At 39.5% G+C, this 26,352-nt stretch overlaps 1 protein-coding gene across 3 annotated transcripts in view; it reads left to right on the plus strand.

Annotated features, from left to right (window-relative positions):
- Positions 1-506: 506 nt before the first annotated feature.
- PTP4A2 (protein tyrosine phosphatase 4A2) overlaps positions 507-26,352 on the plus strand; it is a 30,561-nt gene continuing 4,715 nt past the window's right edge. The window contains exons 1-4 of one of the 3 annotated variants that reach the window (XM_077763535.1): positions 507-635; positions 16,845-17,541; positions 20,404-20,496; positions 25,297-25,442. In XM_077763535.1, the coding sequence (XP_077619661.1) occupies positions 17,446-17,541; positions 20,404-20,496; positions 25,297-25,442 (335 nt within the window). In that variant the 5' untranslated portion in view covers positions 507-635; positions 16,845-17,445. Of the gene's footprint in view, positions 636-796; positions 834-16,844; positions 17,542-20,403; positions 20,497-25,296; positions 25,443-26,352 lie in introns of those variants that run through there. The other 2 variants (XM_077763534.1, XM_077763536.1) reach the window with 2 other exon arrangements.

Raw genomic sequence — 26,352 nt, forward strand, 5'->3', positions numbered from 1 at the left:
CCAGTAGTGGCCCAGACCAGTCTCCCAACTCACCCGTGACCACATTTTCCAAACCCAGACTCAGAACCCGTGGTCTGGCAAAGAATTAAAGAATTTCTGGACACCTTCTAAATACAAGAGAGAATCCTGGATTCCCTACGGTAATCTCTGTCGTTAAAGGGGACGTTGGGTAGGAAGCCTTTAAATTCAGGGTTTCCTCTTTATCAGACGTTTTTCATACTTCATATCATTGATATGTGAAAAGAGCCCTATGAGGTAGCTAACTATTTCCTCTTAATAGTTGAGGATACTCAGAGAGAGGAAATAACTTGCCCAAGATGCTCCTCCCGGAAGTTTGGTCTGTCAAGGAGGGTTCCTGGGGTGTGTGTGTGTGGTGGAGTTGGGGTGGGGAGAGGCGCAGAAGCATCTTTCACAATTGCAGACGCACATGCTATTTATTTGGGGCCTCGAGGAAGGGCAGCCAAGTACTGAGCTGCCCTGGTTGTCACTTTTGAGCTGGAAATCCCCGAGCAAAGGGCTCGGTCGCCGCCCCGTCCCATCAGGATCTGGCCCCAGGCCTCGCGGCTCGGGATGCGGGAAAAAGCCCTTCGACCTTGCAGGTTACAGAGCGGCCACCGGCCCTCGCCTGGGCCCAGGTGCGGATGGGGGGGCCACGGTGTGGGCGAACGACTCCACGGGCCACGTTCCGCTCCCCCCTTCCCCGGTCACATGGACGCGCCTTCCGCAGCCGGGAGTGCGGAGCGGAACGAACCACGAGGAGAAGCGGGGGAGGCGCCGAGGGCAGTGGGTCAGCGCCCCGCGGNACTTCAATGCCCAGTCCCCAGCTCGCCAGCGTGAGTGCGCTCCTCCCGGGCGGCCCCCGCGCCGGCTCCCGGGGCCTCGGGGAAGGGGAGGGCGGGAGGCGCCGCAGCCATTAGTGCAGGCCCGAGACACGTCCCCGGAAGGAGGGCCGGGCCGGGCCGGGGGCGGGGGGAGCGCAGCCGGGAAGCGTGGAGAACGAGGNACTGAGTGCGGGCGGAGTGTAGAGATGGGGGGAGGGGAGTGTGCGTGGGCGACAGGGGTAAATGGGGGAGAGTGAGGAAGTGGGAGAGGTAGAGAGCGTTCAGTGTATGGGGTGGGGGGGCGGATATGAGTGCTGAGTGAGAGGGAGGCCGGGGAGAGGGTGAATGGCAGATGAGGGAGCGTGGAAGGGTGTGCCTGCGATTGTCCAGCGTGTGAGCGGGCATCCAGGAGACTCCGTGATCGTGATCTCTGTATATGGCGGCAATGAACCCTCATGTCCTAGGTTAGGGGGTTCTTTCCAGGAGCGTCTTGTTCCCTGGGTTCTTGGGTTCCAGTATGAGGAAACGGTATAGGAGTCTGTCCAGTGGCACTATAATCTTCTCGTTCCGGAATTTATAAAAAGAAAGGTCGTGTTTTTTCGGAAGGGAGGGTGTGTGTGAATATTTCCCCCCATGTTTTAGGACATCGATATATATTTCTCAATTTGCCAAGGACGAGGTCGTCATCCCATCCTAGTCTGGCCCACTGAACAAGCCTGTCACTCTTTAGAGCGTTCAGAAGCATAGATTCTTTTGTAAAGCGCTGCTAGTGTTCAGGTGAAAGGTATCTTGTTATTAGATAAGTGGAAAGAATTTTTGTTAGGTTTTGGCTCTTTTCTACCTTCTGGAGAAGAACTCTTAAGAAAAAATAATGTATCATTGATGACGATCAAGAAGAACCACAGGCTAGTTTATGTTATCATTCCCTGGAGTTTGTCAAGAAACAGATAAAGTGGTTAGCAGTTCTAGCATCACCAGAGACCTGCTTGACTGTTTGGAGACCCCAAACTACAATGGCTGCGGGATTAGAATATGGTAGTTATTGAGTAGTTTCACACAGGAAGTGAGTGAAGTTATGCCATGTTGAATGTGCAAAAGGAAATTAAGGCTACAGAAGAACACAATATTAAGGCTCCAGAATCACTTGTGTTGGTGAAGATGGTGAGAAGTTGGTTGCCTGTATTTTTGATCTGACATTTTCAAAATGGTTTCATGTTAGAGTGAAAAGACATTTTAAAAAATGTTTGTTTGTTTGTTTATTTTGAGAGAGCGCGCGCAGGCATGGCACACGAATGAGCGGGGGGAGGGGCAGAGAGAGAGGGAGACACAGAACCCAGAGCGGGCTCCAGGCTTTGAGCTGTTAATGGACTTTGCCAGATTCTTGTGTTGTGGAAGTATGGGTTTTTGATAAAGAGTACTTGGAATGGATTTTACACCTTAATGATAAGTTTCTTAGAAGTTTGGAGTCTTTCAATAATGATAAACAAAGAGTAGACATAATCGAATAATAGACCAAACCATCTATGTGTAATTAGAAGTCAGGAATTATATTTTCCTAGACTGTCCTTCTCAATCACTAGCATCCCATTCTCTTTGCTTTCAGAAGTAGTGAATAGTATTGTTAACTAATATTCAGTGGGGGACTGGATTAATTAGTATTAAGTGCCTGTTACTCACCAGGTACTTTTTACACTAATTTAAATCTCACAGCTACTGTGAAGGTTGTAGGGGTGCTCATTTATATTTATTTGGCACATACTGAGTGGTTTTTGTTTGCTAGGCACTTGGGATACAGTGATGAGCCCTCCATGACTTACAGTGATGAGATGAAGAGATACAGAGACTCAAAGAGGTTAAGTAACTTGTCCAGGTCACAAGATAATAAGAATTGGAGCGGGATTAAAAACCCAGGTCTGTCTGACTCGAGTCCTTGGTTTTTCCACTACACCATCACCACTCTCGCAGTAGGTCGTCTCACTTTGAGGTTTCTCAACCACACAGTGACCTAGCAGCTTGTACAGATGAGAAATGTTGAATTTAATGCAGAAGACTAAATGGCCAGAGGCAAAGGGATCATTTAGGAGATGCTGACTTGAGGCTCTTTGGGGCCTAAGCTAGGCTTTTATGTGGGTGGAGATTCTGCCTTGAAACTCTTGGGGCCCCAGGGTGTGTGCTTTGAGACATAGTTTTTATGAGGCACCTGGGATATGTCTGGGAGAGGAAAGTCTGATTAAAGAAACCCATCAGCCTTTTATGTTTTTTATTTTGGGGGAAAGAGAAAGAGTTACTGGGGCTAATAGTCAACTAGAAGTTGTCACTCTTACGTGAAAGTCTTTTCAGCTGTATGAAGTATTTAACTCAAGAGATTATGAAGTCAAGTGAGAAAACATTATGTGGAAGCACTTTGTTAATTATAAATTGAACTATATAGATTTAAAGTATTACCACCATTAAGACTTTCTGAGGCAACAGTTTGTTATGTTTAGTAACTGGAAAAAGCTAGCATTTAGGACACCTATACAAATGAAAAATTGTTTAGAACTGCTGAACTGGGTATGTTCTGACTCAGAACAGCAAAAGTCAAACCACTCCCTCCATGAGTCAGTCAAGTAATATTTAATTTGAACGAACTGAATTTATAGGCAGAAGCCATTTACAACATCATTGAACTTTGGTGGCACTAGGAAGAGTAAATGTTTGAATGCTTTTGCGTATAACTTTAAGTTTGAAAGTCTCGTATTTCCTTGAAAAGATATCTGTGTGAAATGAGGTAAAATAGATTTATTTTTCTTAGGATTTAACTCTATTTAACAATTTGTCTTAAATTTTTTTTTTTCAATGTTTACTTTTGAGAGAGAGAGAGAGAGACATTGTGAGCTTGGGGGGCGGGATGCAGAGAGGGAGGGAGATAGAATCTGAAGCAGGGTCCAGGCTCTGAGCTGTCAGCACAGAGCCGGGACATGGAGCTCACGGAGCTCGAACCCACAAACCCTTCAAGATCATGACCTGAGCCGAAGTTGGAGGCTTAAGTGTCTGAGCCACCCAGGCGCTTCTTAACATTTTTTCTTTTAAAGGTAAAAGTTTTGTAGCATAGTTATAGAACTTTATTATTATTATTTTAATGTTTGTTTAGTTTTGAAGGAGAGATAGAGCACCAGCAAGGGGGAGGGGCAGAGAGAGAGGGAGACACAGAATCCAAAGCAGGTTCCAGTCTTTGAGCTGTCAGCACAAAGCCCCAAAGCGGGGTTCGAACTCATGAACCATGAGATGATGATCTGAGCTGAAGTCAGACGCTCGACCTACTAGTAAAGCCACCGAGGAGCCCCATAGTTATAGAACTTCTTAGGATTTTGAGACAAAGTTGAAATTCAGTAGAGGTTTATTTAACAGGGTTTATACTGTTCCTTTTCGTTGGAATATGGGATTGGTAACCAGTGAAGCCTCTAGAAGAAAGCATTTACAAATAAGATGCAGAGTGGCAGTACATAAATTTTTAGCTGTTGGTCTTGTAAGAGTGAAACTTAGAGTGAAACCCCAGTTAGAGTGATTTCTTCAAATACTGTATAATCAGCTATGTTACTTATAGAAGTTGGAGGAGCTTTAAACATTTTGAACAACTGAAAATCAAGACCCGTCATTTTAACACGGTAGACTTAGTTGTGTTTAGTGAGTAGGGCAGCGGTAGAGATCTTGAGGTTTTAGGATACTTGTGATGTCCAACATTGTTACATTCTAAATTTCAACATTCCCTTCTTGAGAATCTTATCTGTGCTGAATCGTAAATCTTCTTACTTAAAATTCATAATCCTTTGAGTCAGTGGCATTCTTTAAATTGTGTAGATAAAGAAATTGATTTATAGAATCAATTGTTGAATCCCAGGTTTTGGAATCCAAGTTAAAGAGTATCAGTAAAAAGATGGCAGTGGATAAAAAAAAAATTCCCCTTGAGGCTTAAAGTACTTAAATCTCTGGCTAAACTTGATTTTTGAGTTAACTCTGGTCATTTTATAGGGAGGTATATAAGAGTTAAGTAGATGTTAAAGAAGTTGGCCTTGGGGCACTTGGCTGGCTCATTCGGAGGAGCATGTGACTCTAAATCCCGAGGCCATGAGTTTGAGCTTCACATTGGGTGTAGAGATTACTTCAATCAACAAATAAAGAATTTGGCCTTTTTGTTTGTAGTGTAGTTTTGTGTGTGTGTGTTTTTAAGGATGCTTCAGTTATTTGCATACTTTTTTTTGCTCTTTTGGGGGTATTGCTGCTTTGGGAGTTTTCTTAAGACACTAGTTGGGTTATGTAGAGACTGATGATTATTTTCTAAGATTATAAAGCAAGAGTCTGTGATGTTACAGTTCACATAATTTTGTACCTTGGGTTTGTTAATGAACCGTGGATACCACCAATTATAAATTTTGGGGGAAATGGTGATTTGAGTCTGTTAATCTGGAATGTTAGAAGAGCCTTTTATCCATTTTCATCCTTAGGGCTAGTATATGTATAGAGGTGTCTGGTAGCTTTCTCTAGTTATCCTTTGTTTTATTGACTGAACCACATTCTCTAGTTCCTTTGACTTCTGGCCACTGGCTTGGAACTTGGAACTTGGACTGCTTGGTGTAGAGCTCAAGTAGATATTGTATGTATGTTTTCTGCTCCTTGGAATTAGATGTATCTAGCCTGAGCGGAAATTGCCACCAGTCTAGAACCTTTTAAGCTGCATAGCACTGCGAGCTCTGTCCACTTCTCACAGTTAGCCTGTGGCGTTAACAGGACCTAGGTCAGAAAATGACCCTTCTGCATGTCTTGCGGTGGTTTTCCCTGATTGACAGGCCACAAAATCTTTCCTGGCAAAATGACTGTGAGGAGTTGACAGATTATACCAACAGTTTTTGTTACTTGAATACAAATGTTTTTTGTTTGCTTGCGCTGATTTCTTACCCATACGTTCTGTAATACAGCATCTACTCCATTTTAAGGGGCCTGGAAACTAAATTTCATCATTTGAATATAAATTTACATTGCACACCATTGCCTTTTTATTTAAAAAAAATTTTTTTAATGTTTTATTTATTTCTGAGAGAGGGAGAGCAGGGGAGGGTCAGAGAGAGAGAGAGGGAGATACAGAATCTGAAGCAGGCCTGAGGCTCTGAGCTGTCAGCACAGAGCCCAATGTGGGGCTCGAACCCACAAACTGTGAGATCATGACCTGAGTCGAAGTCGGACGCTTAACCGACTGAGCCACCCAGGCGCCCCACACCATTGCCTTTTTAAACTGTAGGGGATTTTAAGCTTTTCTGCGACCCTTTTCTCTGCTAGTTGAGCCTGTTTTGAAAAAATATTTTGACCATTAGAATGGTTTTTACCTTTAGAGATATTTAATTCCTTTCATAGTATTTTTGGGTTGAAATTTCAGTCTTCTCAGAAAATGTTAATTCTTTTGGCATAAAATGCACACATGATATATTTGCTTTAGCAGATCAGATAAATTACTTTGTGTTTTTATTTCTGCAGTGGTCAAAAATGTTGGCTCTTAACTAATGTATCCTTTGACAAGAATTCAAATTCACCATCAGTCTGCTTTCTTGTCCTCTTTCAGTTTTAGTTGAGATTTGAACATACCTTTTTTTTTGCAGTCTTACAGGAGACATTCACTAGGTTGTATCACCACAGTGACTGAATTGGATTTGTATACATATGTTGATATTTACTGTTTTTAGTAGCAAAACAAATTGATGTGTTTTCTACTTTCCATTATTTGTGGAAAGCCTATCACGAAGGAACAGAGTGACTGGTTAGTGCAGAAGGATATGAGTCATCGGCAGGATTTGTCAGCAAATTGAGAAGGATATGATGGAGAAACAATAGATTCTAGTGACACTATTCTTCATTCCACACGTGTGACTACAAAGAAGTTTCCTTTGGTGATTGGTTTAAATTATTCAAATAATTTAGATCTTCCTAGATGAGAAGCCGTTCAAATTTAAGTCATAGACTGTATCCTGAATGTTTTCTAGTGAAATGAGAGCTTCATTTGGAGATAATCAACAAGTAGAATTTAGTTAAACTCCTCTATCTGTTTACTAGGAAAAATAATTCACCTATGAGGTAGGAGTTAGTAAGTTGAGAGTCTGGTTTTGTGAAGCTTGTAACTATGGAGGTGCTTGGTAGATCAGCAGATGTCCACCAATGTGACATACTTGTTTTCTGTCATTGAGTGAAGAGTCACTTCTTGACTGTTACTCTTACTTTTAAATTCTTAAAAGCTTTTATTGCATTTGAATTGGTTTGAAATTCTCAGCATGGTCAAAGCCTCCCACTAGTTACTTAACCAAAGACTCCTTTCCTTTCTCAAGTCATGCTACCCTGGCCCTTCACTGTTTCTACAGTCTTGTCAGAAAAGTTTTATCTTGCCTCAGTAGTCTTAATCCTCTTCCATTCGACTCGTACCTACTTTGTGTCTTTAAAGTATGTGGCATTAATATGAAATTTTAATGTCCTTCATCAAATATTTTTCACCCACGTGGATTCTTTTAGGCTATTGATCCTGGATAGTGTTTGTATGGTGTGCACAAAGAGCACCACAAAGGCTCATTGTTAGATTGGATATGCTGCATTTTAGGATCATTCAGAGATGGCATATTCTCCCCCATCTCAGTAAGCATTTGGGGGAAGAAGACGAGAAAGTTACCTTTTGCATTCTCTTAAGTTGGAAGAGAAGGAAGGCGAATCCATGTTGAACTGAACTGGTGAGCAAAGAATAAGCCCTTGGCATTGGCATTAGAGAGGTATTTCACCATTTTCACTTCACTCTCATGTCTTATGCGAAACAACTGCTTTCATTGTATGGTTTTTAAAGGTTGTGAATGTTGTGTTTTATGAAAATACACATCAAGCCATTTTTGGACAATTAGTGGGTAGATAGTATATTTTAAAAGGCCACCAGCAGCTCCAAATAGAATGATTTGGGTTCTTGTCTGTCTTATATTATACTCCTTACACTGAGAGAGATGGCTGTGAAGTACAGTGTAATTTATAAAAAGCAAGTTTAAGAGAGGAAGTGAAGTGTAACTTAACTGGTTTTAGGGGAAACTTGGACCAAAATGCCCTAACAGCAAAAAAATTTCTGGGGCTCGAACAAAAGAATTTATGCTGACAAGATGTAATTTGGAATGTTTTTATTCTGTATCCTGTACATAGCTTCCTTCCCTCCCTGTCAGTGGTGGATATTTAAACAGGACCTTTAAATAATGTTCAGTATATTTGACAAAAAGGGGAAATGAAAGAGTTAAGCTGACCCATAAACTGCTCATCTCTGAAACATATATTTTAAATAATGCTAACAATAGCCTGGAACTTCTTACTTTGCATGCTGCTCCTGTGCTGTAGGTTATTTTGAAAGGTGATTCAAATAACCTTTTCCCAAGTATCTATTTTGCAACCTCAGGGAACTCACAGCTGTTACCGTCATTCTAACTGTCCTGATATAGCTCAGAAAACATTTCAAAGTGGTGTTGACAGGAAGAATCCAGGTGTCCTTGTGGATTTTCTTTCTTTTCTTCTTTCTTATTTCTAGATTTTCACTACTGAATTTGCATTATTACAATTGAAGTTCAGAATCTTAAGTGTATTTATTAATGAAATAATCAATTCAGTGGTTCTGGGTTAATGTACATATAGTGATGTTGGAAACTAAATTAGAATGATTAAAACTTAAATTGTTCTCCAGGAAAATTACTTAACCTTTTGAGGTTAAAGGGTGTAAGAAAAGAAAAAACCCCAAATATTAGAATGTAATTATATGGGAATGCTGCTGAATTTGAGATAGTTGTTATTGTATAAAGGAGGTTACCACAGTTATATAGGAACACAATGTGCTTAAACTTCATAAAGTCTTTCTAAAAAAATTTTTTAATGTTTATTTTTTATTTTTGAGAGAGAGACAGAGTGCGAGCAGGGGAGGGGCAGAGAGAGAGGGAGACACAGAATCTGAAGCAGCTCCAGGCTCTGAGCTGTCAGCACAGAGCCTGATGTGGGGCCCGAACCCACAGACTGTGAGGTCATGACCTGAGACGAAGTTGGACGCTTAACCAACTGAGCCACCCAGGCGCCCCCATAAACTAAAGTCATTAAACGTAAAGCCGATGAAGATAGCTGTAATATCTTTGCCTAGAAATAAAAAGTGTGAATGAATAGAATCAATTTAATAGAGCTATTTAACTTAGTTTTTAAAAGATTCACAGAGGGTTGCCTGGGTGGCTCAGTTGGTTGTCCCAACTCTTGATTTTGGCTCAGGTCATGATCCCAGGGTTGCGAGATCGAGCCCCGCGTTGGGCTCTGAGCTGAGTGTGGAGCCTCTTTGGGATTCTCTCTCTTTCTCCGTCTCTCCTGCTCACGCAATCTCTCTAAAATAATAATAAAAAATAAAAGATTCACTGAAATCAGTAAGATTAAGCCCAGTATTAGAATTGTGCTGTTAAGATTTTTAATGTTAGTACCAGTATTCAAATAACCATTAAAAAATTTTTTTTAATATTTATTTTTGAGAGAGAGAGAACAGAAGTGGGGAAGGCACAGAGAGAGGGAGACACAGAATCCAAAGCAGGCTCCAGGCTCTGAGCTGCCAGCACAGAGCCTGATGTGAGGCTTGAACTCAAACTGAGATCATGACCTGAGCTGAAGTTGGTCGCTTAAACAACTGAGCCACCCAGGTGCCCCTCAAATAACTATTTTAGAAAAACTGAAAACTGACCATAGTCCTGTTACCTTCATTTAATTTTTTTTTTAACTTAAAGGAAAAATAACATTTTTGAGGCAAGAAATTCAGCTGGAGAATTGCTAATCTTTAGAGGAACAGTAAAGTACAAAATCGAAAAGTAAATATTTTCAAGTGTGGTATGAAAATATTTAATGCAGTTTTCATCTTACAGTTATTTGTAGAGGTAGGAATTTCTAGAAACTGACAAGTACTTCTAATCACTAGGGTACATACAAATTTGAAAACCACTCCCTTTTCTTTTGAGTGGCAACAGAGCCCACAGGACTTCAGTAAATAATGGTCACTGTTCTCAGAAGCAGGTGGGATTGTTGGTTAATTTCTTTCCTTTCTTTTCTGAGTGGCAGGCCATGCATCTCATGCTGGTTCTGAAATGTTAAGATACTTTCCCACCATCAAGGTCATAATTTCTTTTTATATAAGTGATTATTGATTTCTGTACTGGAACTTGATTCTCAAGTTCCCTTCTTAAATGAGGAAGTGGAAAAGTGGGAATAACCAAGAGAGTAACTATGAAACTTTTTTTTAGCAGTGAAGAAGCATCTTGGTATTTTTAGTTTGTTTACAGATATTTTGGATCCTAATTTGTGTAGAATTTAATGATACCTCTTTCCTTATCAACTCCCTTCGAGACTGTAGTAGGGGAGGGGAACTAACGTTAATTTGAACTAAGTTCAGGGAGCCAGATGTATACAGTTTTAGCTTGATAAATGGCAACCATTGAGGGATGAACAAAGAAGCAGAGAGAGTAGAACTATTGTTTCTACAAGGCTCTTTTGAGTTGGTAGGTTATGAAAGATGAGTACGATTTCAGTTTGAGACCAGTTAACTAGAAGATTAATCAGCAGAGTTGAGTTCTTCTTAATTAACAAGTCTTTAAGATACATTTCCCCACAAATGGTCAGGATGCAGTAGGTATAGTAGTACATTACAGAAGAATTTCCCTACTTTTGCTTGGTGGGTGTGATGATTTTATGGTGTCTTGTTTTTGAATAGGCTCAGAATGTTAAGTTAGGCTTCTCTGAGTTCTTTGAGTTACTCGGGGCCTTCTTTTTTCACAGACCCTACATCCAGTCTGCGGACAGGTCTGCTTCAAAGTAGATCTTGAAACGGATCCCTTCTTACTCTCTCTACTGCTGTTACCATGGTCCAAGCTATTTCTCTCCGGGATATGGCTAGCAGTGGCTCCTGCCAGATGTCCCTTCTTCTGCCCTCACTACTTGTGTAATCTGTCTCCACACAGCAGCTAGAGTGTTTTTTGTTTTTTTTTAAACAAAAGTTGTCACTCTCACTTGAAACCTTACCATTTTTCTTGGAACAAACCCCAAATACTTATATTGACCTGTAAGGCTCTCTCATTTCTCTGATCCTATTCATTCCATTGCCTTCTCTACTCTGGTAGCACTAGCCCTCTTACTGTTCCTAGAACACTCCAAGCATGGCCCCGCCTCATACCCTTTGCCACAGCTAATCCCTCTGTCTCGAATGCTCCCTCAAAATATCTATTTGGCTCACACCCCCAGGTCTTGGATAAAATGTCACTTTTTTCAGTGAGGCCTTTCCTGATAGCCTTATTTAAAATTGGAAGCCCTCTCCTTTCTGTAGATTTCCCTGCTTTGCATTTTCCTCCGTAACCATGGCGTAGTTTGTCTTTTTCTGCCTGCTAAAATATAACATCCACTCTGACAGGAATTTTTGTTTGTTTACTGCTCATGCTGCATCTATAAAAGTATATGACACATAGTCTGTCTAATACATACTTGAATTATTAATAAATTCTTAATTAGTCAAATTGTAAGGAGGATGTCTTAACTTTTCATAAGAATGAATTCTTTGCTGTTGACAGATTATTCATTTTAGTTTAAGAGAAATGCTGGTGTCTTTATTGAAGTGATGTGAATTTGTTTTAGGAAAAGATTGTTGCAAGATCTTAGCCTTATATGCAGTGTGATGCTTTCATGTTGCCTGTTTGTACAAACCAAGCTGACTAAAATTTGCATGACTTCCTGTGGAATTTCTGGTAAGAAAAGTAGCAGTAAACGTGTGCTTACTTGTTTTTCTAGACCTTTGCTCTTAGATTTTTTTCTTAGATCTAGAATTCTTTATTGTGCATTTATGATTTAAGGTGCTGTTTTAATTTGGTGAATACTGGCATGACCCATCAAATGAGAGGGTTTATTGTATTATTTAATTTGAAAATTTAATTTGAAAATAGGGGTGATTTCTCAGTGGGAAACTTGGTGTGAGTAGATGGACAGGATTTTTAAAAGGATGCCTAGTAAGTTTGGATTGCCTTCAATTTCTGTTCATTTATGTTTGAACTTAGAATTACAGTTGCCAGAGAAGAACCTGAATTTTATTCAGTAATTTAATATTTTTTAAAAAGTTTATTTTGAGAGAGAGTGCATGTGCATGCATGAGTGGGGGAAGTGGCAGAGCAAAAGAGGGAGAGAGAGAATCCCAAGCAGGCTCCATGCTGTTAATGTGGGTCCAGTTTGGGGCTGGATCTCACAAACTGTAAGATCATGACCTGAGCTGAAATCAGGAGTCAGATGCTTAACCGACTGAGCCGTCCAGGTGCCCCAATAATGTAATATTTTGAACAAAGAAGAAAACTGTCAGGAATTGTGTAGGTATGGGCCTGCCTGGGACAGAGGGACTAGCTCTCTCTTCAGGCTGTTTGTAATCCTATGGTTGTAGCACTGTTGAGAATGTAAGTTGTAGTTTTTTGTTTTTTGGGGGGTGGGTGGGGAGAGAGAGTACGTGTGAGGGAGGGGCAGAGGGAGAGGGAGAGAGAGAGAATCTTTTTTTTTTTTAATTTTTTTTTAACGTTTTTATTTATTTCTAGGAGAGAGAGAGAGACAGCGTGAGCAGGGGAGGGTCAGAGAGAGGGAGTCACAGACTGAAACAGGCTCCAGGCTCTGAGCTGGCAGTCAGCACAGAGCCCGACGCGGGGCCTGAACCCACGAACCGCGAGATCATGACCTAAGCGAAAGTCGGACGCTTAACCGACTAAGCCACCCAGGCGCCCCGAGAAAAAGAGAATCTTAAACAGGCTCCACAGCCCAGCATGGAGCCTGATGTGGGGCTCCATCTCATGACTTGTGAGGTCATGACCTGAGCCAAAATCTAAAGTCGTCCCTTAATGTGCTAAGCCGCGCAGGCACCCTGAGAATGTAAATTGTAAATCATTGTAGGGCTCTTAATTGCCCTAGAGTTTTATTTTATTTTAATTTTAAAAATGTTCCATTTATTTTTGAGAGAGGGGGGCACATGTGCTCACAATGAGGGAGGGACGGAGAGAAGGGGACAGAGAATCTGAAGTGGGCTCTGTGCTGACAGCAGAGAACCTGATGTGGGGCTTGAACTCATGAATGGAGAGATCATGACCTAAGCCAAAGTCAGATGCTTAACTGACTGAGCCACCCAGGTGTCCCACACCCCAGAATTTAAAAAAAAAAAATGTATATGGGAAAAACAAAACATTTCAAAAGGTATGTATTATGGTAGAGTAAATCAGGATTCTGGCCTTTAGCTCCAGTCCTTTCCATCCTCTGGACAGCCACCGTTACCTCTTTGTAACTTTCCAAATAGTTCATGGGTATGAAAGCTATATAGCACTCATAGATATTTCTGTATATGCTGTTCATACTATCATGTGCTCTTTTCACTTATTAGTGTCTCTTAGTCATCTTTCCATAGTTCATATAGGTCTGTTTTATTCTTTTTAACCTTGGCATAGTTTCCTTTTTAAGAATATGCCACGATTATATGATGGTTATTGTAAAATTTTATGCGTTTTGGTTTTTGATTCTCATATAGGTAGATGTTAGCACTAGACTTGACACAGGACGTTGAAACTCTAATATACCCCTTTTCAAAGTTTTAAGTAGTCTCTGTAGTGTTACTGACTTAGTCTTTCTGGCAGTATACTATCTTAGCTTGGTAGGCCTCTGCTCACTTGTTTCCAGTCTCTTTATTCTTTTTTCTTTCTCTCTTCCCTCTCTTCTTCTCTTTAATTTAAATTACAGGGCGCCTGGGAGGCTCAGTTGGTTAAATGTTAAAACTTTGGCTCAGATGATCTCACAGTTCATGAGTTCAAGCCTGGCGTCGGACTTGGTGCTGACAGCTTAGAGCCTGGACCCTGCTTCAGATTCTGTGTCATCTTCTCTCTCTGACCCTGCCCTGCTCCTATTCTGTCTGTCTCTTTCTCAAGAAAAAAAAAAAAAAAGTTAAAAACTTGTAAAAGGATGTCTGTCACAGACCATTCCTTCTAATCCTGCAGTGAAGTTACCATCTTTTGTTAAAAAAGGAAATGTTGCCTAGGAAATGTCCCAAATTCAACATTTAAAAGTTAAGTTCTCTAAAAGATAACATTACTTAATGCCAGTGAGACAGCTTTAGAAGAAAGTTTTCTTGTAAGATGTGCAGGTGCTGAGTGTATGCTGAAATAATAGTCCTTTGTAACTTTTGAGTATTTTCCAGCTGTGTGCGTTATTTTTTTTTTTTTTACATACTGCTTGCTTTGTGTTCTTCTGTCTGTTACAGGAATTAACATTAGTTTATCTGAACTGACAGGTGCAAGAGCATTTAACTGTTGATGTGTAGTTGAACTGGGGTGGGGGGCTGGAGAAGGAATAGAAGCTTGTTTTTATCATGTATCTCTTAACATTGATAGAACATACTGTTTGATTTGGCGGAAATTCCTTTGCTGGGGATCTCAGTATGGTGTTAAGAATTGAAAATCTAATAATGAATTATCCTTATCCTTGGAAGTGGTCCTTCTAAAATGAGGTTGGAGGAGTAAGATGGGATAACATTTGTTCTGTTTGCTGAGCAGACAAACACTGGAGACTAGGTAGAAAACTTAATGCTAGAGCTATAACCTTTTAAGCCTGGTCATCACTACAAAGCAGGTCTTTCAGTGCCTTTCCTCAGCTGACACACATATTAGCTGTGATAACATCGGTAACCAAAGGGATTCAAACAGGTTAGAATTTCCTTGTGTTTTGCTTTTCACTGCTTACAGACCATTGTTCTTTTCTCCCCTTATTTAAGGTCACAGAGTTGCAGATCAACATCCAAGCAAATATTTGAAGAAAAGTTACAGTTACATGAAAAAAATTATGACTTGAAAAATATGTGGGTACCTCCATAGTCAAAATTGGAAACATGAATGGAGTTAGTAGAGCTGGGTTCTTGTCCTTGATCTGTTACTTATTAGGGATGTGGTCTTAGTTAACTCATTTTAACTTCCCCCCCGCAAACATCNAAGGTCAGAGTAGTTGCTCTCTAAGTTTCTCATAGCTTTAAAATTCCTTGACTGCACAGGGAGTAGCACTCTATGAAATGTGTAATCTAAGGTGGCTGTGTTTTGCGGTTAGAGTTAGAATTAGGAGTTAGGAAAGTGGTGGTGTATATTTTTGTTTTTCTTAGTTTGAGTATAGAAGTTTCATGTTTTAACTGTAGTGTATAACTTCTGCTGAGGTACTGAAGTTCTTCAAATGCCATTTTGAATTTTTTATGTGTCTTTCATGTTTTAGGAATGTTTTAGTTTTGTGCTTGTGTCCATGGTAATATGGTCACAAGTATGTCACTGACAAAAGACAGTGCCATAAGAGTATCATAAAAAGACTACTTGTGGATAGAATAGGCTTGAAAGTTTGCAAGCTTAGGTTCTTAGATGTATTTTAGTCTCTTCCTGAAAATGGTTCTGTAGCCATTATCTTTCATGTCTTTTTCTATCTGGTCACAATCATCTTTTCAGAGACTACTAAATAAGCATTTACTGGTGGCTTAGAGAAGAGGCAAGTGAAAGAACTTAGACCTTGTCCCTGTTTCCAGAGTTATTTATTTATTTATTTAGATTTGTTTGTTTATTAAAGTAAGCTCTACTCCCAAGGTGGGGCTCGAACTCCCAAACCCTCACTCCCAGCCTCACGACCAAGCCAGCCAGGCATCCCCAGAGCAATTTATGATTATGTTGATACTCTGACTAAGCTAACTATAAAGGTTACAGTGTTTCAAAACAGCAGGCCCAAAATAATATTAAAAATGCTGCCACTTTTTTGTCTTGCTTTTGGGATGGATTAATATTTGGGCAGAAGAATGCTGTGTGAATCAATGACCTTTAGATGCTTTTGTACTCTTGAGACAGAGATGTGAGAAATAGTAAAAAGGTAAACTGGACTCAAAATGAGATGATGGGATTCATTGTTAGTTGAGGCAGCAGGCATTATGTGTGGTACATCGGAAAAAACATTGCTAACAGAAGACATTCACCTAGACAAGTCATTTCACTGTTCTGATCCTCTTTTCTCATTCCTTGTTGGTAGCAATAAGTACTCAGAGTTGTGAGGAAAATAAGCTCAGTTTTTGAAAAGTACTTTATGGACTAGTGTTATAATTGGGGGCTAGTGCTTATCCTTTGGATAGAATTAAATCCTCAAAGTAGAATTTTGGTAGATATCCTTCATCCATTTACAGATATATCTTATTTTATTTTTTTCATGTTTGTTTATTTTTGATAGAGAGAGTGAGCGCGAGCAGGGGAGGGGCAGAGAGAGAAGGAGCACAGAATCCGAAGCAGGCTCCAGGCTCTGAGCTGTCAGCATAGAGCCTGATGTGGGGCTTGAACTCACAGATTGTGAGATCATGACCTGAGCTGAAGTCGGACACTTAACCAACTGAGCCACCCAGGTGCCCCCAGATATATCTTACTTTAAACAAAGTGTGTATGTGAAAGACTCAGTAAGATCATTGTGAACTTTATGAAGAGCCTGTAAATGGAAGGTTCTTTAAGGATCTTTTAATAAGTATTTTATTTATTTTTTATTTACTTATTTATTTTTAATGTTTTATTTATTTCTAGGAGAGAGAGAGAGAGAGAGAGAGAGAGAGAGAGAGAGANCCAACTGACTAAGCCACCCAGGCGCCCCTAATAAGTATTTTAAATGAATTTAAAAATTTAATCATTTAAAAATGACTTTAGTTACAAATAATCTTATTAACATAGAAATTTTGTTGAATCCTGTTTTGGAAAAGGAAAAACATACTTGACTTTTGAATTTCTGACTTTTAAAACTCTTGGTAAACCTTTTTATCCTAGTCTTAATAGATGACAGTAATCAAAAATTGGTGGCATTTCAGCATTTCAGATATCTTTGGGCAAAGAGAATAATTCATGACTTTGAGCATCATGCTTACCGTGCTATCAACCTTCTGTTCATTTCACTTCTGCTTTTCTCCTCTAGGTTTTCCGTTGGAATATACGTTGCACATTTATGGCGATTCTGAGCGTGAGGGCAGACTTCTGCCAGGCTCAGCACAGCGTTTTCGCTGACAAGTGAGCTTGGGGGTTCTATGTGCCATAATTAACATTGCCTTGACGACTCTGGACACCGAGACTGGCCTCAGACATAGTTGGCTTTCCTTTTTTTTTTTTTTTTTTGCAAGCATATTTCTTTTAATGACTCCAGTAAAATTAAGCATCAAGTAAACAAAAGTGGAAAGCAACCTACACTTTTAACTTGTCTCACTAGTGCCTAAATGTAGTAAAGGCTACTTCAGTTTTGTATGTAGTTGGAATTTTTGGAGTCCGAAGGTATCCATCTGCAGACATTGAGGCCCAAGTTGAATTGGATTGGAGTGGATTCTAAATACTTCTGCTTACCTTGAAGAGAGAAGCTTCTTAAAGAATAAACAAGTTGAATAGAGAAAACACTGATCGATATTAGGCATTTTAGTGGTCTTTTTAATGTTTTCTGCTGTGAAACATTTCAAGATTTATTGATTTTTTTTTTCATTTTCCCCGTCACACCCACACACGCACGCTCACACTTTTTATTTGCCATAATGAACCGTCCAGCCCCTGTGGAGATCTCCTATGAGAACATGCGTTTTCTGATAACTCACAACCCTACCAATGCTACCCTCAACAAGTTCACAGAGGTAAGATCATAGTGTGGTCTGCTTTTTGGATTGATTTATATATAGGCAAAGTTCTATTATAAGTGAACACTGTTAATAAATCTCTTATCACTAAGCCATTTATTTCTATGATTGGAATATGGGTGGTCATCCTTCCCAATCTTTGCATTGGGTTGAAATAGTTACAGAGTTTATTTATTTTGGGAGAGAATGAGCAGGGGAGGGGCAGAGAGAGAGAGAGAGAGAGAGAATATCAAGAGTCAGGCACTTTATCAGCTGAGCCACCCAGGTGCCCCTACAACAGTTTTTTAAAAGAACATTTATTGAATTTGAATTTGGGGAGATTATCTAGTGCTTTTTTTTTTTTTTTTTAATGTCCTTTCTATGTAATTCTTTTGTCATATTTTTAATAATGAAAATAATATTTGTTGGATACTTAGTATGCACTCAGTGTTACAATAAGTGATTTTGTGCCTTATATTATTTACTTCTCAGAATAGCCCTGTGAGGCATAGGTACTGTTATTTTCTTCCTCTTACAGATGAAGAAAATGAGGTTCAGGGCAATTTGGTAATTTAGTAATTTGCCTAGAGGCACACAACATGTGGTAGAACTGTCTCTGACCCTAACATCCAGGTCTGCCTCAAATATTCTAGCCGCTTTTGATAAAAAGCTATTCCAGAACTACTTCGCAATAGTAACCATCATCTACAAGGATCAAAACCTCATGGGGAGGAAAGGTATTATAGGTAACATTTTTATGTCAGTTCTTTCATTTTCTCTGCTGTATTTATGTAGTAAACTTAGAGAGCTGGATGCACTCCTAGGAATTCTAAATCTATCCCTCTCAGTTTACAGATGGCAAAATGGAGTCCAGAAGAGGTTTTGACTTGCATAAGGACACAAATATTTACTATAAAAAAACTACCATAATCTTTCAGTGAATGGTTTCTATGGAGTTCATTTTAATAGGATTTCATTTCTATTTTGAAATGTTTTAAAATTACTGACTCCATGTAATAGCAGCAACTTTTCTGTGTCTGTTTTAGAAGGCCTTTCTCTGAAAAATAAAATCCTTTAGCAATTAAAATAACTTTTACTCTTTAGTTAACCAAGTGATGGACATTTGTAGAAAATCACTGTTCCTGCTCATTATACTTCTAATTCCCAGAGCTCATACCTTTGTGTACACAATGTGCGTAAGTTGATTCCAGGCCTGTGCTGTGTGCCCTTAGGTTGTTCAGTCACCTTTAAGCCTGGTTGAATTATGTGATGCTATTTTCAGCCTGTGGATTCCTTGGTGATAGACTCCAAGAGTGGCAGCGGCCACTGTCCTGCAGCTATAAAAAAATGTTGGTGGCCCATTGAAGATAGGTAGTCACTGGATTAGGCATTACTGGAAGAAAATTTTTATTTGTTAAACATTTTTTTAAAAATATTTATTTTTGAGAGGGAGAGAAAGCAGGGGAGGGGCGGAGAGAGGGAGACAGAATCAAAACAGGCTCCACGCTATCGAACTCCTGAGCCGTGAGATCACCACCTGAGCTGAAGGCGGACGCTCAACTGACTGAGCCACCCAGGAGCCCTGGAGGAAGATTTTTAAAGGGGCAAGGCTTCTGCCTATAATTATATGTTTGTTGGGTTTATAACATGATACCACTTTTTAATCTTAATTTCAGAATTACTTCTGTTTACTTTTATTTTTAAAAATATTATTTATTAAAAAAAATTTTTTTTTAAAGTTTATTTATTTTGAGCAAGAGAGAGTCCAAGCAGGGGAGGGCTAGAAGGAGAGACAGAATCCCAAGCAGGCTCTGTACTGCCAGTGCAGAGCTTGCTGTGTGGGGCTTGAACCCATGAAACTGTGAGATCATGACCTGAGTCAAAACCAAGAGTCAGACAGTCAACTGATTGAGCCACCCAGGAGCCCTTTAAAGATTTTATTTGTAAGTACTCTCTATACCCAACATGGGGCTTGAACGTACAACCCCAAGATCAAGGTGCATGCTCTGCCAACTGAGCCAGCCAGGCGCCCCACTTTTGTTTCTTTAAATTAAAAAAGCAGTGGGTACTTACTGTGTAAAAATCAGAAGATATATATAAGCAAAAGACAGTTTAGGGTTGCCTGGCTGGCTCCATCGGTTAAGCATTTGACATTGGCTCAGGCCATGATCTCTCGGTTCAGAAGTTCGACTGCATTGGGCTGTCTGCTATTGGCGTGGAGCCACGCTTCAGATCCTCTACCTTCCCCCTTTCTGCCTGTCCCCTGCTCATGTTCTCTTTCTTTCTCAAAAATCAACATTAAAAATAAATAAAAAAATTTAAAAATACTTAACACTTAATACTTGTCTTCTGGATGTTTCTCTCTCCATATATGTATATATTCGCTTGTATACGTATAGATAGGATCACAGTTTATTTTCAGAAATCTTTCCCCCAACCTTCTTACTATTATTTTGATAGCTGTTACAGTATTGTGTATGAGTGTGCCATACTTTCTTTAACTGTTCGCCTGTTTTTGGACCATTAATGTTTCTACCTTTTTACCATTCCAAACAGCCCATCTTACACATGCTGGTACCTAAGTTTTTGTGTATATATTTAATTGCTTTGTTACTATAAATTCTCAGAAGTAGAATTTCTAGGTCAAAATGTATGTATGCTTTCAAAGGTTTTGTGACATGTTACCAAACTGCCGTCTATAAAGGCGAATCATGTTGATGCTTCCATTAAGAACTTGAGTGTCCATTCTATGTATTGCCACAATGAGAATGATTTTGATCTTTGAGAATGGTGTCTCATTGCTTCAATTTGTAATAGTACATTTTTAAAGTTTTGGTTGCAGATTCTGAAAAGTTTCCTTATGTTTGTTTTTCTTCAAAGGAACTTAAGAAGTATGGAGTGACAACTTTGGTTCGAGTTTGTGATGCTACATATGATAAAGCTCCAGTTGAAAAAGAAGGAATCCACGTTCTAGTGAGTGTGTAGTGTTTTTGTTTTTCACTATGGACAACTAGTAGTACCTTTTAAACAGCTGTTTTTATTTTTTTTATTAAAAAAATTTTAACGTTTTTTATTTTATTTCTGAGAAAGAGAGACTGCGTGAGCAGGGGAGAGTCAGAGAGAGAGGGAGAAACAGAATCCGAAGCAGGCTTCAGGCTCTGAGCTAGGTGTCAGCACAGAGCCCCACGCGGGGCTCGCACCCACGAACTGTGAGATCATGACCTGCGCTGAAGTCAGACATTCATCCGACTGAGACTGAGCCACCCAGGCACCCCTAAACAGCTGTTTTTAAAACTGGACACTCAGTATGCTTTTTAAGCTTCTAGGAGATGGAGATACAGTGTTGATTGCCGTCTTTTAAACTTTTTAGATTGGCAGTTTTTTTCATTTGTGCCCTTAAAGTCTATATGCAAAGTATTTTCAAGAAATGAAAAGCAAAATTTAATATACACTTATTTCAAGAAAATGGAAATTTGATTTTGTTTTCTCTAGGAAATTATTGCAATAATTAGTTTTTGTTTCTAGGCTACTGGTTTGAATCTAACTAAAAGTAATTTCTGTCAGGAATTAAGTCACATGGAATTACAGTTGACCCTCGAATGCAGGGTTAGAGACACCAACCCCCCACTCTGTCAAAAATCTACATAGGACTTTTGACTTCCCCAAAACTTTACTAATAGCCTACTGTTGACCAGAAGCCTTACTAATAACAAACAGTCAATTAACACGTATTTTGTATGTTATAGGCATCATGTAATATAATCTTACAATAAAGTTAGCTAGGGAAAAGAAAACTTCATTAAGAAACAGGAAAGATATATTTACAATACTGTACTATGTTTATTGAAAAAAAAAATCTGCATGTGAGTGGACCTGCACAGCTCAAATGCATGTTGTTTGAAGGACAGCTGTATTCTGTCTCACTTTGCAAGTACTATTTGTTACTTAATGTTTTATGGATAACTTATAGGGGACCAAAAGGTTGGACAAGAGATAAGGAAGGAGAGGGAGAAGGCATCTTGCTCTAGAGTAATCAGCATAAGTTCTGACACTTCCTGGTAGGTTTCTAAGAAGCTCTTGTGTGATTAGATTTCTTTTATTGTTCAGTTTGAGCATAAAGTGATTGGAATTATTTCAACTTCCTCCTTAGCCCCTAAATACACTATTTTATTTTTCCCTAAATAGTTGTCTAAATTGCAAGAACATGTAATGAAATGACCTTGTAGTCTTAGGTGTCTTAGAGCTATTTGATTTGATTGTGGGAAGACACGGGTATTTTAGGTAGTTGGTGAGGAAGAAAGTAATAAAGAAGAAATTGGTACAAGGGTATTTATTGAGAGGTACTTTTATAGTCTTAATGCATTGGTTGGTCGGTGGTTGGGAAGTCAGTTGCAAAGGAAATAAATGCCTTCTTGGTAAGGCAGCTGTCTCATATCTGATCTGTTAAGTTTCCTTACCTCCCCTTTGGGGAAAACACAAAAACAAAATAGCCAAGTGTTATGTTGTTTTTTTTTAAAGCATTTTAAATTTTTTATTTTATTTTTTATTAAAAACTTTTTTTTAATGTTTATTTTTGAGAGAGAGGGAGAGAGTGTGTGCAAGTGGAGGAGGGGCAGAGAGAGACGGAGACACAGTGAAGCAGGCTCCAGGCTCTGAGCTGTCAGCACAGAGCCCAGCGTGGGGCTCGAACTCAGAAGCTGTGAGATCATGACCTGAGCTGAAGTAGTATGCTTAACCAACTGAACCACGCAGACACCCCTGTTTTTTATTTTTTAATGGTTTGTTTATTTATTTTGAGAGAGGGAGAGAGTGTATGTGCACTTGGGCACAAGCTGGGGAGGGGAGGGGCAGAGAAAGGGAGAGGGAATCCCATGCAGACTCTGTGCTGCCAGCACAGCCTCATGTGAGGCTCATTTCCACACACCATGAGATCAAGACCTGAGCCGAAATCAAAATTGAGACGCTTAACCAACTGAGCCACCCAGGTGCCCCCAAGCATTATGTTTTTTAAAAATGTATTTTAATAGTATGGCATGGCAATAATTTGCTTGTATTCCCATTTCTAAATGACTTTAAGGTCCCCTAAGAAGAAACTTGTATAAAATGTAGCCCTGTATTTAAAAATATATAAACAACATTTTAACTTTCGAAACTAGGCTAAATTTCTTTTTCCTATGTTGTGAGTATGATCTCCAGGGGTCAGATGAGAAACCAATTTTGACAGATGGCAGGGGTGAGAAAATGAACTGTGGATTGACTACAGACTGTTTGAATCACTTATGTTGGTAAACACCTTTATGAAATAGAAATGAACTAAAGAACTTGAATTAGTTTGTGGAAGATAATGGTAGGTCTGGGATTTATGCTAGGCCTTTAAATCTAGGCTATTGTTTTATTTTTGTTTTAAATCACTGTGATCAGATAAACTAAAGGTCTAACTTAAGCATGTAAAAACCAATATTTAGAATTAAGCTTGGAATTTCTTTCCTTTTCCCAGAGATTTTAAGTGGATTGTTAATCTACTTTTCGTAGGTGAAGAGAGTTTGGAACACTTTATAAGGGCATGTCCCCAAAATATGACTTTTCAAATCCTTTGCCCAATGTTTTTGCAAATCAGAGGCATATTGGAAAAGACTAATGGTAGTTTCATTTATGTCAGTTTGAAGTTCATACCGTTCTAAATAATTACTTTAACGATTTTTTGGTAGAAACTGCTTATATGAGTAAGTGAAGTATATTTCATACTGCTGTTACTTAACTAGATGCATTTTAGGAAGTATTAGAGGAAATAAGCTCTCAACTAAGGCAGTAACTTACTGGTTTTACTGCTATTTACAGTTTAACTCTATGGTGACATTTTTAATGGTAACACTGACAGCCTTTTAATTATGGGGTGTAGTTGACAAATCAAACATAATGTGTTGTCATGGCTAATGGGCTACATGAAGTGTCCTAGAGGTGCCCATAATGAGGGTAGAATCAATTTAGTGTTTTGTCACTTATCTCTTTTTCTTTCTTTAGTATCTTAAAGTGTCCTTATCCAGTCTCATTAGGGTAATCTTATGTTAACAAAAAAAAAAATTCCCAGTGTTTTTGCATTTCTGTCCTTGAGGCTAGATGGAAGAGAGAGAATGCAAAATGTGAATTCCCTTCCCCTCTTTTTTTTTTTAAGTTTATTTTGAGAAAGGGAAAACACACACACACGTGTGTGTGCGCACACATGCACTCACACACGCGTGTGCGAACTGGGTAGGGATGGTGGGGTGCGGGGAGAGAGAATCCCAAGCCTTGCCGTCTGAGCAGAGCCCAACGCTGGGTTTGGCCTCATGTACTGCAAGATCATGTCTTGAACCAAAATCAAGAGTTGGACACTTAACCAGCTGAGCCACCCAGGTTCCCCTCCCCTCCTTCTTTAAAGCTGATTTAGGGGCGCCTGGGTGGCTTAGTCGGTTAAGCGTCCGACTTTCGCTTAGGTCATGATCTCGCGGTTCGTGGGTTCGAGCCCCGCGTCGGGCTCTGTGCTGACTGCCAGCTCAGAGCCTGGAGCCTGTTTCAGTCTGTGACTCCCTCTCTCTCTGACCCTCCCCCGCTCACGCTGTCTCTCTCCTAGAAATAAATAAAAATATTTTGGAAAAATAAATAAATAAATAAAAATAAAGCTGATTTATGTTGGTTTCTTAGGTCTTTTGCTAGGTAGGAAGGAAGATAACCCCTGCCTATATATCAATGCACCTGGGGTTGGTCTTAATTAAAAAGCAACCCAAGGGGCATCTGGCTGGCTCAGTCAGTAGAGCATGCAGTTCTTGATCTTGAGATTGTGAGTTTCAGCCCACTTTAGGTATAGAGATTACTTAAAAAAACAAAATCGGTGAATATAAAAAAGAGAAAGGGGGGGCGCCTGGGTGGCTTAGTCGGTAAGCATCTGACTTTCGCTTAGGTCATGATCTTGCGGTTCGTGGGTTCGAGCCCCATGTCGGGCTCTGTGCTGACTGCCAGCTCGGAGCCTGGAGCCTATTTCAGAGTCTGTGTCTCCCTCTCTCTCTGACCCTCCCCTGCTCACGCTGTCTCTCTCTCTCTCTCTCTCTACCCCCTAGAAATAAATAAAAATATTAAAAAAAAAAAAAAAGGGATACTTGAGAAAAAGGTCTCCATTTGCTCAGGACCCTGTCGTGTGGTAATTTGCTTATTAAATGGGATATGTATAACTTAGGCAGAACTTTAAAAATACTTGCTACTTGGCTTTTTTTTTTTCTTTACTATATTAGCACAAAGATGGTGGTATGTCTGTTATGATATGCTAACTACTCGAGATTTCTTGAGAATCTTTCTCTAAAGGAAAGACATCATAACTTAGAGCTATTTAGGGGGATAATCCTCAAAATATTTGTAGAGATCAGATGGTATTCTTTGCCAGAGTGGACTTTTAAATCATACTGACAGGTGTTTATCCTCTTTTACTTTGTCTCAGCTTTAATTATAGTTTCTCTATTGTGTCTAATTACTGCTTTATTCAGATAAAATATTTGAGGAACACTAGTTTCTTACCACATTGATAAGAGATTTCTGTAAGATGAAATCAGATGTTTACAATGCTGAGTACGTGTCTTTGAGAAGAATTTTGGTCTTGGATCATTTTTCAGTTGTGATAATAAGAATTACAGTATTAAGAGTAGGTATATAAAGTACAGTTGGTTCACTTAGACCCACCCTGTGTACTATGCAGCTATTCTGCAAGGGATATTATCCTGGAAAAACTAACATTTTAACGTAAAGATCTTTCCTTTCCAGGACTGGCCTTTTGATGATGGAGCACCACCCCCTAATCAGATAGTAGACGATTGGCTGAACCTGTTAAAAACCAAATTTCGTGAAGAGCCAGGTTGTTGTGTTGCAGTGCATTGTGTTGCAGGACTGGGAAGGTAAGCTCTTGCTTGTTTGTTTGTGAGTTCATGTTCAAAAACTTCACTTTGGTAGAAATTTGTATTTATTACACTAAATATTAAATTGTCTGAAAGAAAAGGAAATGAGAGCAAAAACTGATGCAGATTTCCTAAGACAGCTTTTTATGTTTCATTGGTTGTCTTGATTCTAATGCCGTCATAGGTTTAGTAGATGATCACTCAGAAATTGTTTTGAAACTGATTTAATGTAATTATCTTATTTGAGCTAAAAAATGTGGTCTTAATTCAGTATAGTTCCTTTTTTCCTCATTTCATATATTCAAATTTTTTTTTTTAACATTTATTCGTTTTTGAGAGACACAGGCAGAGCGTGAGTGGAGGAGGAGCAGAGAGAGAGGGAGACACTGAATCCAAAGCAGGCTTCAGGCTCTGAGCTGTCCTCACAGGCCTGATGCAGGCCTCAAACTCTTAGACCTTGCGATCATGACCTGAGCTGAAGTTGAGTGCTTAACCGACTGAGCCACCCAGGCGCCCCCTTATTTCACATATTCAAAGACTTAGGTCTTTGAAATAGGCAACAGAATGAAAATGATTTAGATTTTAAAGAATCTATATGTAGTTAATTTTGGATTGAGATGAATGGGAAGTTAATAGGTGGAGAGCAGATGGCTGAACTTTAAACTTCTGAAAGGAGATGTGGAGAGAATGAAAAATGACGTTGATTTTTAAGCCTTTTTCCTGGAGCACTGCTTACAATGGTGCCGCAACACTCCCAGCAGCAGCAGATTAGATGCCAGTTTATGACGTGCACTTTGACTCAGAACATTAGTGCAGGCTGCTATTGCCTCAAGATGGTAGTGACTCAGGCTGTTGCCTCCGCTTAGCCCTTTTGTTTGCTGTTTTCCTTTTCCTTTTTTTTTTTTTTTTC

The sequence above is a fragment of the Crocuta crocuta genome, unplaced genomic scaffold, assembly GCF_008692635.1.
Source record: "Crocuta crocuta isolate KB4526 unplaced genomic scaffold, BGI_CrCroc_1.0 scaffold214, whole genome shotgun sequence".
Taxonomy (NCBI): Eukaryota; Metazoa; Chordata; class Mammalia; order Carnivora; family Hyaenidae; genus Crocuta; species Crocuta crocuta.